Raw genomic sequence first — 12,438 nt, forward strand, 5'->3', positions numbered from 1 at the left:
GTTAAAGCGTGTCCTGTCTAAGTTACATAATGTTTGGCATCCAGGATCCTCTAAACACATCTCCATTATAAAAATCTTAGTTCTGTTTCAAGTCAAATGATTTATATACGCTTAACATGGAAGATGTAGCCATAGTGTAAAATGGTAGCTTGTGAAATACTTGAGATATCATTGCAGAATATTACCAGTGGTTTGAAATCTGCTGGTTTATCTTTTCAGTGTTTATAAGTTTTCTTTGTAAGTTTATGTGTAGGCTACAAATAACTGTATCATTGAAGTGTTTCACCCAAAAAGCCATATGATAAGTCAAATGCTTTAACTGAAGTCTAACTAAATTGCACCAATATGTGAACCTGCAGCCCCATTAAGAAAACAAAGTCTGTTTGCCAGACTCTATTTCTCTGCCAGGATATACATACATATATTTAGCAGAAGCCCAGGTTAACTGGAATTATCTGCCTTCTTTTAAATTCCCAGTTAACTGAGGTTCATATTGCTTGTTCCGTACTTTGCCTGTGACCAACGTAACATTGACAAACTCCTGTTATCCCATTTACTCCTTAAAAGTATTAGAACAATACTAGCTTATGCCACTTTATGTAAATGTCTTGGTGTTCCAAGACCTTCTGAATATGAACATTGATAGCACATAAAACTTCCTGACACGTTCATTCAAAACTCTCTAATGCCAACTTTCTGTTAGTAAGTGAAGTTGAACCGTCCTCCTACATTATCATTGGATATAGAAAACAACTCTTAAATACCATACAACATAAGTATATCAGCTGCCATCTTCCCAAATGCACACAAGAAATATGTAGATGTTTTAACATTCCAAGTTTGTCACTAATTATGGTTAAAGCTGACATCTTCATCCCTTAGTACGGTGTGCCCACTATTCAGATAATTTCTTACATTCTATACTTGAAAACAACTCTATTTTTTCTCATTTTAACTCTGTTGACCATATGTATATTTCCCTTACAACCTTTTACCTCCCACAGTACATTTTTTCCATGATTCCTAGCTTCCAGTGTACATGTATGATACCACTTCCCCTCTTCTGTTTCATAGATGTTTTCCTTGTAAACCACCATGGCTTTTCAGCAAATGTATTCCTTAGTTGTGGGATCATGGCTTTGGGGGTACCTGGGCTAACATCCTTAAATGGTTCCAATTATTATTCTCCCATTTCAGATCAAATTCTTTCACTCAACAGATTTACCTTACCATAGCTTTCACCTCTATAAAATTAGCCCTTTCAAGGCAGTAAGAATATATATATATATATATATATATATATATAATTGCTTTGGATTTAATTCTGTTTGCACATAACAAATGTGATCAAATCATTATAAGTTAATTTTTAGTTCCATGATCAGTTCCTTTTCATCTATTAAGATGAGGTCTAGTATAGAATTCCCCTGTGTTGGGTGCAACACTTTCTGAGTTGGGAAATTGACATCTAAAATATTTTGAAATTCCAAGTACATTTTAGCACTGGCAGCATGAGAACTCCAGCATATGTCACTCCATTTGAAATTCACCTCAGTACAGCAGTGTTTTCCCCATATGTTGTAGATGGGTAATGCATAGGTCATGCTGTTCTCTAGTGTGATTTGGTATCAGCTAAGTACCCTTTCAACTTCTGACTTAGCTGCTAGAACATTGACCCATAAACATTCAAGATCATTTGCTTCCAATTGCCATCAACTCAGAAACAGATAATGCCATTTTTCAAGTGCTTTGTGTCCACTTGATCCTTCCAAAATAGATTATAGCAATTGATTTTGACATTCCAGTTTTCCAACCAGTTTTAGCAATAAAAACTAGGTCAAATCTGTGCTAAAAAAATGGCCTCCTCTGCTGGTGTCAAGTTTCAAACAGAATAGAGGCTACTGAAAAATCTCTGGTCCTGAAGAACGTTGGAGAAGATCCTGAAAGAAAAAAAGCCTGCTCACTGCAAGCGTTCATCCGTCACCTGAGTGCCCACCAACCTTCCTTTTAGCATCAATATGACATTGCCATCGATTCTTTGCTTGCCAACTTCAGAAAGTCACCTAGCTCTGAGGGACACTCCCGTTTGAGCTCCAAGCAAGCACGCAAAGACCTGCTGAGCACCTCCACCTCATTTCTCACAGCCGCCGCCTTTGCTCTAAACCAGGCCTGGCGGCTCCCCTGGCCCGCAGGCCTGTGCCAAGAGGGAACCGCTGGCCTTTTTCCTCAGAGCTGCCTCACCCCGGGACAGCCTCGGGCGGGCGGCGGGGCCTGGCACGGCCGCGCTGTGGGCGGGCGGCGGGCCGTCCCTCAGCGGCACCCGCCCCCGTCGCCATGGCGAGACCGTGGGCGTCCCGCGGAGCCGCCCGGCTGCAGGCGGCGGCACCGGGGCCGAGGCGGGCCGGGGAGCGCGGGGTCGGGGTCGGGGTCGGGGTCGGGGTCGGGGTCGGGGTCGGTGCCGGCGCATGGTCAGCGCTGAGGGGGCAGCCGGTGGCGGCCCCTTCTGCCCCCGTGCGCCGCACCCGCCGCCAGCGGCCCCGGGGAGCAACAGAGCCAGTGAAGGCCAGTGCGGCGGGGCCGCCGGGGAGAGCTTGTCCAGCAACCAGAAACTGCAGCTAACTGGTGGGTGGTGGTGGTAGTGCGTTTGGGGCTTTGTTTTCGTTTGTTTGGTTTGTTTGGGGGTTGGTTTGTTTGCTGTTTTGTGGCTTTTTGCTTGGTTGGTTTCTAAGGGGCTGAGACAGTAGCAGGGCCAACAGTTGAGGGTACACATAGCATATTGGGTGGTTAACAGGTGAGGGAAGCAGCTGCCTGTGCTCCCCACAGCCACAGGGCTGGAGGAGGTTCAGGATGTACGTCTTGAGCGCTGCCAAACCAAGTGCTGGTTGGGGCTGTGAACTCCTCCAGGTTACGTGGAACAAATTACATCTGTAATACTGGCTATAGACTTTAAAAATGTATTGTGTTTTTCAATCGGTCACAACAGCACTTTAAGCGCAATAAAGCAGTGTGTCTGCAAGTCTGTCCCATCATGGTCTGACATCCTTTTATTTTGTGAGGTGCAAGACAGCGGCATGTGTGTCTGCAAAAGTGTGCAGATGTAGCCACTGCTTCCCTTCCTGGGAAACGGCCTCGGGTGAGAAGGAAATGTGCAGGAGGAGCTAGGTAGCAGCCAACATGTTTCCTAAAACATGCTGGGGAAGGCCGTTACAATCAATTTGCATTTTACCTTTAGCTTCAACTCTGTTGGGGCAATTCCAGCCTGCGGGGAGATTCCTGTGATTACATGTGGCGCTTCATAGAAACAAAGTGCCCTGTCTTGGCTTTTGCTGAATTCTGTGGATGTTTGATTAAGTAAATGAGATGTGGCTTGGGACTTGCAATAATGGAGCAAAATGTAAAAGGGTGAGCATCTCTAACCTTTCTAACCTTTCTTCAGCAAATAAATTTATATGAATGTAATAGCACATGTTTCAGAAGAATATGTTTGCTTATACCTCTGTCATGTGCCTCTGTCATTGTAATTTACCTGTAAAGATTAGTTACCTTGGAAATGAGGGAAAACACCATCCATTTCACTGAAAGCAACTTCCCACCTCTAAAATAAAAATGAAATTGATATTATTATGGTGTAGGTGTTTCGATGTGGGCTGCGCTTTTTTTTTTTTTCTCGTTGTGGGTTGGGGTTTTTTTGGGTTGTTGTTGTTGTTTTTCCCCAAGCTTTGAGTTTGAAATAGGAGTCAGGGCAGCAGTTTTAATCCTTGTGAAGCAGTAATGGACTCAAAAAAATGTCTGCATATTTCTCATGTTAGTGTGAGACCCATGTGCATGCCAGCCTAGCTTATCACATACTTGATTTCTGTGAGGTGGGAACCTGGAGCATGGGGCCAGCAAAGAGCTATTGGATGCTCCAGCCAGGTCCCATGTGGGAGCAACCTGGAGCCTCAGACCTGTGCCATGTCGGAGACCACACCTTCCGAGCAAGAGCTTTTTATGGTTGCAGTACCTCTACCAGGGCTTTCAGGGCTTCCTTTCAGCTGCTTTCCTCTGCTTTTTTTGCCCCATGGCTGCAGATGGTCAACTCTCCTGTATTGCCAAATTCAACAGCCGCCATTAAGACATGGTCTGTTTGCTTCTCCTCACCTAATGCTTCAAAACTAAGAGGGTTGTAGAAAGCTTTCAATCTTCTCTGAGATTCAGTATTGTTGTTCCAAAGTTTAATTACTATTTCTCACCGAATAGCATTTTCCTAAAAGGAGATTTTCCTTTCTAAATTGCTTCTGGATACAAACCTGTCATTTTCTCTAAGAAGTATAATATTTTATAGTGATGAATTACCCATATGTTTTCATTCTATTGATTTTTTTGGTGACACTTGTGTAAAATGTTCCTGCATCTGATTGTAGATCAGTTTATTTATAAATATTTTTTTCTGTAACAAATGTTATCATTAGTACTAAGACCTAAAACAAACATCATATCTTGTCATCTTTTTAACCTAAAATTGTCTTTGTTATTCCAGTCTAAGTAACACAATTTTAAAAATTGCTTTACACTAACTGTAGCAAAATTTTTCATAAATGAAATGGCTTTTGATCCCAGGAAGGCTAATATGTAAAACATATGCTACTCTGATGCTGATCATTCAGTATCAAGATGATTCATATCTAGCATTTAGTGAAAGGAAATATATTTTGCAGGGAATAAATGTAGCAAATAGTTAAATTATTCTTTCCTTCCTATTATATTCTGTTTTCCCATCCCTATTAAAAGTTTGTGCCTTGAGGCCTACCAGCAGGGCATGCAATACCTACATTAAACCAAATTTAAAAGTAAGGGTGCTCCTGCTGCTAACGTCCTCAGATCACAGACATGCAAAATGAAGGAACTGGCAGCTGAAACTTTAATGGTAGGAAGTGTAGACTGAATACTTGGGGAAAAAACACAGTAGCTCTATGTGACAAAAAAGTCCTATTAGCATTTATGTACTTCAAAATGACAAGCTAGACGATTCTACATAACTGTGGGGCTTTCAGCTTTTGCTTTAAATAAAACCTTGTGTTGTAAGTGTAGTATTACTTACTTTTTTTTTTTTTCCGAAGGATTGTTACTGTTACAATTAGGTATTATTTTGAATGTTAATACAGTGCCTGTTGTTGCATTGCATACTACATGTTCCATCTTTCATGCTCTTATGTATTAAAATATTATTAATGCTTGGACCTAGGTAGCTTGAGGAAGCACAGGGGATCACATGCAAGAAAGGCTGCTGAATCAGTTGTCCCTGTGCAAATCAAGAGCACTCCCATGAAAGAAAGAAAACCATTGATCATGACCATTCCTATGCATTATGTCCTAGTGAAGCAGTTCTGAGGCCTGACACAATTTGTGTGGAACTGGAGTCCAGTTCTACGTGTAAGGCAATGGAAATAAGAGTTGACTGGGAAGCAGCACAAGAAGGATAAGAAACTGCATCACTGGGAAGACACTGTTTGAAGTCGTGTTGGTTTTGTTTGTTTGTTTTAGTTAAAATGAATGTGTTGCCTCAAGCGATCCTACAAAGCCCACGGGAGCATCCCAGGTTCCTACAGCGGACTGCTTGCCCCTTATCAGACTTTGCAAGGTATGTACCTCTTTTCCTTCAGAGTATCATTTTACTGTGAATAGCTTCAATCAGCTATGGCAAGGTGACAAATTATGTTTGGTTTTTTTTGCAATATTCAAAACTGCAAAAATCAGAGGCAAGGAAAAAATCTCTCTTAGCAAAGTTTCATAATTAAGAAGGGAAAAAAATAAAATAGGAAGTGTTTTCTGTTTAGGGTACATATTTCATCGTCATTTTTCAAAACCCTTTCGAGAGCTGTAGGAAGTTGCTTCCAATTAGCAAATATTCTCTTGCATTGATACAAATGTAGGTCACTGAAAATGTACTTATTTGGATGAAGAGACAATTTTTAAAAAAAACTCAGTTTATTGTGTCTTAAAATATAATGAATAAAACTGATTTGAAAAACATTATCCTATACTGAATAACTGAGAGAGTTAACAACAGTGTCACGCTTGCAAGCCATCTTCTTTCTGCAGATGCCTGCATGGCTTTCCATTCTGTTGTACTCATTCCTTCTCTCAGTTACTTGTATCCATACATTTTTGGCTCCCTCACCGAGTACTGGTCTCCCAGTTATCACTCTGCCCCAGTATGCTCTTTTACCTGAAATTGCCTGCATTTCAGAAAGAACTGTGGCTGTTTGTCAGACTGGCACAGCTGCATGTCCATGTGTAAAAGCAGTAAGGATCTAGAAACATGGTATCCTTGGGCCTAGACTTTCTGAGGGATCTCCTGCTGGTAGGTGTTCTCTCACATGTTGATAGAATAAAGACATGCAGTGATGTCTTGCAATTTATTTATTTTTTTTTAAATCTTTTTTGGCTGGAGCAGTGCTTTGCAGCCATCCTTTTTTCCAGTGACAACATTGCTGGAGAACTCACCCCAGAAATAGGAGGCTCATTTCGTTCCTTTGCTTGGGGAGTTCTGCATTCTAGAAGATCATTCTGCAGCAGTCCTATAGAAGTTGTGCCTATTTGCAGAAAATAAATGTGTGATTCTGTAATGGTCTAGACCAGGCTGTATGTGCATAGTGACTAGAGCAAGAAAAGCTCTGCCACTTTCTTCAATAGGAACTTTTGAGCAACTTGTGTCTGAGTTAAGAGAATAGGCACTGGGGATAGAAAGTTGTGTGAGAATCACCTTAGTCCTTCATATTTTCTGCGACTTTGTACTGTTCTTTAGTTAAAAAGCCCAGTATATTTATCAGTAAGTCTATTTCTAGGAAAAAAAAAAAAAAAAACAAACCACTATATCTATTTTCTTTTTTTCTGTGTAGACTGGTAACAGAAATAATTATACGTGTAAAATGTTAACTATGGGATAGGTGTCCCTTGGATTAAAATACATTAAATACATTTCTTTTTAATAAGTGATCAATTTAAAATTAAATAGGAGCCAATTTACAGGTGAATTTGACTCTTTTATAAACTATTTATGAAATACAGTGAGTCTTCATGGAAACACTGGAGAAATACGGTTAAACAGTTTGGAAAAAAGCAAGTGGCAAGGTCTGGAAGAAACAATACCTGTTAGCCTGTGCCATCCGCACCTCATTTCACTATTAAGAAACACTGTCCATGCTAAATCACGATCTCAGTTATTCCCATCAATTAGTTTTATTGTTTTTAATTTTCATTGCATATAACAAGGCATTTTAGATAATGATTATTTGAGGTGATGAAATTTTCTACTGTGTATTTTTTCCTATCTACCTCTCTTTTCTCTTTATTACTACATTAACATCATTAATAATAACAGCCAGGATGAGAGAAGTATTTATTATTTTCAGTAACTTGTATTCTTTATGATGGATGACCATGTTTATAGTTGCATCAGTCCAACACAAGGTATTGCAGAACTTACATAAACAGTAATTGGTGTGCAAGTTGTTGCTTTTGTTTTTTTTTTGTTTCCAGTCAGAGCTCAGAAATTTTTATCTTGACTATAAGGTAGGTGAGATTTTAAACTGTATGTAATTCTGGGGGCTTTTCCCCTGATTTTTTTTTTTTTTTTAATTAAAACATCTTTAAGGAGATAGTGAGAAAGCATCAGACTTTCCTTTGTTCCAGCTTCAGATGATTTTTAACTGCAGTGTAGATTAAATTGCAGAAAGCTGACAGTGATGCCTAGGAATTCACTTGTAGCTGTTTCAGTTTGGGGGTTTGGACTCGCGCCTTGCCCCCCCATCTGCTGTGTTCTCTAGGTGCTATTGATGTGCTAAAAGCTCATTTTCGTACTCTTAAAGCACAAAGGTCAGCCACGGAGTCTTTTTGTGTTGACTGTTGAATAGTTCATATTTAATTACCGAGAGATACTACTTTTCAATTTTTCTATTACCTCATGTAAACCTATTGTATCTCCAAATATGCTTTACATCAGTTTAAAATATACGATAATTACCTTATCTTCAGTATCATAATGACATTATGTATCTTCCTAAATTGTGACTATTTTGGTATGAAAAAGTTTATATTGATTCACTTTTGGTATTGATTGTAACTGAATTTTTATGACAATATCCATTAGCCGTACATTTTTCAGGGATTGTGTTACATGCAGCTTGAAAACAGAAGCATCTGTTGGTGCAGCTCAATAGTAGTAAATTCTGGAACAAATTTAAGTGCCCTATTTGTGCCGGAAGTTTTCACTATTACATTGTTTTAAATACAGACATGTCAAAATATCTCTGCTTTGCTTAGCTATTCTGTTTTCATTTAAATGAACCTCATGAAGCGTCTTCAGCATTCTCAGAGCAATAAGGAGCATGACGCTTATATTAGCGAACATTATGGAAAGAATTTACTCTCATCCCTTTAATGAAAGACAACAGCATAATACAGACAGAGAAAGAGGAAAGTAATAGATTTATGTGGAACACTAATGTTGAATTTCTTTTATCTTTGAGTGATTAACCAATCTTTATCCTCTTTTAAAGGAGAATAAAAATAAATTCACGTTACTTTTAAAAAGATAATATTCTCTACTGTTGCACTATCAGAATCGATATAAATACAGTTTATGGTCAGTAAGTGCATATAATCCTTTGAAATTCAAGACATCTCTTGTGCATCAGAATGGAGATGCGAAGAGATGATGTCTCAAGTGAAAAGTGAAATGATGTACAGTTCATAACTTAACATTAGATCCATGCACCCTGAAATTTTTAGGAATATTGCTGTTTATTTTAATGCCCTTTGGATTACTCTCTTAGTGGACTGTCTTTTGCAATATGCTGCTCAGCTGAGAGCAGTCTTAAAAGTCTGCATTGCATAAAGGAAAACATTTTGAGTTGGGTTTAGGACTTTTTTGTCAATTTTCTTTATATTAATTTTGAAAAAGTTAAATACAAAATAGATTGGACCACTCCAGTCCATACTGATTATGCAAAAATGTAAGGGTTCTGGTTTAGAAAACAGTTGAAGTATGGATAGCTTAATGAATTATTATTGATTTAGCTAATACATAATTTTTTCTAGTTTAGGCATAAATATCAGATAACCAGCTCCTTGAAAGCAAATCCTGACTTTGTTTTCTTTCAGAAAGAAAGGCTTGAATAGCTACAGACCAAAAAATGTAAAAGATATTTGTATATGTTTATAGAATGTCTGATATATTACTTTGTCAATATTTCAGTATTTAGCTCTGCTTGGCAATACTAATATATTATACATGCTGCAGAAGTCTATGTTAGCACCTCACAGTTTTCCTTTTAATTTTTTTCATTTAAATTTAGGATTCATTTGATCAAAGACAAAGATGGCATAGATGATTATTTGGCGAAGAATATCAAAGGGTTGTCAAAACAAGAAGCTGCTGCGTAAGTTGGCTTTTTTGAGGCATTTTAACATCCATAAGTTTATTGTTTCCTTTGTTTCTAGTCATCATAATCATTTAAATTTAAAGTTCCCTAGGCCCTACCCTTTTTAGTGAAACTTGGCATTTAAAAATTGAAGTTGATATTAAATAATGATGGTTCATTCCTCCTGATCTTAAATATATCAAAGCATTTAGCTTCCTGGTTTTACTAATTTCTGTATTTACCAAAGTATTATGTCACATTTGTAACATGATCATTAAGATTGTGTCAGTAATTATATGTGAAATTGCACTACTTTTTTTTTTTCTGAGCCTCTGTGAAACATGTCCTCTGGGGTGGAACCTTAGTATACCGACATACATGTTCTTGTAATTTTGAATTATTATTTAGCCAAACCCAAGTGCTGACTTCTGCTGTGAAGCATTTAATACACCATTAGTTATTTAAAAACCCAGTGAATGAAAGAAATCTAGATAACTTTTGATTTCTTGCAACTGAAGTATTTACATTTAGAAGTTACAAGAGACTGTGACTGACTTATTCTTCTGGAGTCTTTTAACAGATCCGAGGTTCAGCACCATCAAAATTAATGAAAGAATTCTAGCAAATCTAATTGCTGGTTGCTTAAGTGAGATGATTTATTTATTCAATATTTAAATAATAAAAAGATGCATATACAAGGGCTCTAGGCACCTGAACAATTAATATTGCAGGATCACCCTTGCTGTATAAAAACATTCCATCAACCAGACAGGAATTTGACTAGCTAGTTTCTTGCAAAACATGTTTCTTTTCTCTTTCCTAGCCTAAGAATGTACCTGTGAACGTTCCCTAAAAACTTTCAAATGAAGATCTAGAAAATTACCACATTTGAGTTGAGGGGTAATAACCTTAGCAGTGTCCTGCATCCATACCATATAATAATCAGCCAGAAGTCACGCTTTCTTTTACTGTGATACATGTCCAATTTGACTTTGTTTTTATAATGGTAACATGGTAAAGCTAGTAAGTGCTCTGTCACAAAAAAAAAAAGATTGTAATATATCTAGTCTGATGATCTAAGAGAGCAATGTGTTTAAAGCACACTCGTGCCCCACTTTTGTTTGAATTAGATTAAAAAATGGACTAAAGACTAGTTCAATGATGGGATTGGGCAGGACCTTCTCACCAAGAGAAACAAAGGAACAAATTGAACTTTGGAGAACAGTGTGAAAATCCACAATGAACTGAGAATTTTATCATCTGTTCTGCAATACATACACAAAGTGGGGCATTTCCTTAGTGTTTTGTAATATGCCGTTCTTCACAGTTATCAAAGCTTCTTAGAAGATTAAACTGAAATATCAAATGTATTCTGTTTTATTTCTATGCAGATTTTTAAGTACATCTTTCAAAAGATTACATTCATGTTCTGTGTATTTCATTATTTTCAGAATTCTAGTTTTTGATAGTAGCTCAGCAGTTACAAAATTTCTGTAGTATGTAATTAAGTAATACTGTTCTATAAACCTGATACAATCATGTGAGAGCAAATGAATGATAACAAACTAGCAGCTACAGTGTAATTACATTAGTACTAGGCTAATCTAGTTATAAAAACCTAAATGTATCAATTGTAATTTAAAACCAATTTATTAAGTAAGGCAATGCCATATCTGTAAATGATCTTACTGAAATCAATGTTATGCTTTGTGTGCCTCAGCAGACAACAGATGTTTTTATTAAAAAAAGTGTGAGAAATGGCTTATAATGTGCTGTGCAGATTTTAAAATAATGTTTCCATTCCAAAAATAGACTATCACACTTCTTTATAAAGGGACAGGGTACCTTCCTTTTGCCACCTAAATACCTGCACTTTCATTACGATACTTAATATATTTCCCTAAATAGAAATTGTCATGATTTTAAAAAATGTATGATGAAGGTTTTTTCATTTGGGGCTGTTTTGGTGTTTGTTTCATTTTCTCCAGAGAATGTTTTAAAATTAGAACAGAAAAACACCAATGTTAGGCAGTGTGATAGCATTATAGAGTTTCGTCAACAAAATAGTTTAGCAAGACTTTTGTCAGAAACTGACTCTTTTGAACTAAAGCAAATTCATCCATATTCATTTGTGCTTATGCTGACAGCAATTATGCACATGGAGGTCAGTGGTACTCTATGTTTAGGTACATATTCATTAGTATAAGAATGTACTGATAAACACATTCTCAAATTAGGTGTCATGAGTCCTGCATCCTCTGTACTGGCAGTTACTAGGGTGTGCAGATGGAAGAAGTCTGAGAAATTTGGAATTGGAAAAATCAGCTGGTGTGCTACTAGTAATATACTTACAAAGATGAGTTTGTTTACTGTCCTTTTCAAAGGACAATATTTTCAAGCTATTTGGTGCTCATATGGAGGGTAATTTAATAATAAATAATTATAATTTAATAAAAACTTAATAATAATTAACCTCTATTTAATATGGAGGTTAATTTAATAAGTAAGTCATTATTTTGTCAAGACAAATTCTTGCAGCCACATTCCTGCTAAATATTAAACACTCTTCATAATTTTTGGTGCATATTAGGCAGAAAACAAATTTATTACCTTCTAAATAAAGGGATCTATGGGTAGTAGTGCATTTATGGAAACAAGCAACATTATTGTAAGCCATTTCGTAAAACAATATCCTGCACAATATTCTTTTAAATTAAGCTAGTTTCTTCATAGTTGGGAAAAAAGCTTGCAGTTGTTCTTCTATCATACAGTACTGTACTCTGTTCCAAATGAGAAGAATTCTTTTAAGTGTGCTTATGTTGTAATCTGATTTTTTCTGTGGAAAAATATGGAGATGCTTTTAGGGTTTTTTTAATTTGTAATAATTTTTTGTTGGATGATGTGCTAGAAAAGGAAGAAAAACAATGCTTAAGAAAGATAGTACTTTAATTATATTACATCAGGCTATCACTTTGTTTTCATTGATTTTTGTTCTGTTGATATGTTTCACCACAAGTGAATATGGTGCAAGAAG

The 12,438-nt window shown here is 37.1% G+C and overlaps 1 protein-coding gene across 9 annotated transcripts in view; it reads left to right on the forward strand.

Annotated features, from left to right (window-relative positions):
- Nucleotides 1-12,438, forward strand: part of TTC29 (tetratricopeptide repeat domain 29) — a 343,118-nt gene that overhangs the window by 199,097 nt on the left and 131,583 nt on the right. For 7 of the 9 annotated variants that reach the window (XM_071808005.1, XM_071808004.1, XM_071808007.1 and 4 more), the window contains 2 exons: nt 5,524-5,620; nt 9,339-9,422. In XM_071808005.1, the coding sequence (XP_071664106.1) occupies nt 5,529-5,620; nt 9,339-9,422 (176 nt within the window). In that variant the 5' untranslated portion in view covers nt 5,524-5,528. Of the gene's footprint in view, nt 1-2,454; nt 2,623-5,523; nt 5,621-9,338; nt 9,423-12,438 lie in introns of those variants that run through there. The other 2 variants (XM_071808010.1, XM_071808002.1) reach the window with 1 other exon arrangement.

The sequence above is a fragment of the Patagioenas fasciata genome, chromosome 4 (genome assembly GCF_037038585.1).
Source record: "Patagioenas fasciata isolate bPatFas1 chromosome 4, bPatFas1.hap1, whole genome shotgun sequence".
In the NCBI taxonomy this organism is placed as follows: domain Eukaryota; kingdom Metazoa; phylum Chordata; class Aves; order Columbiformes; family Columbidae; genus Patagioenas; species Patagioenas fasciata.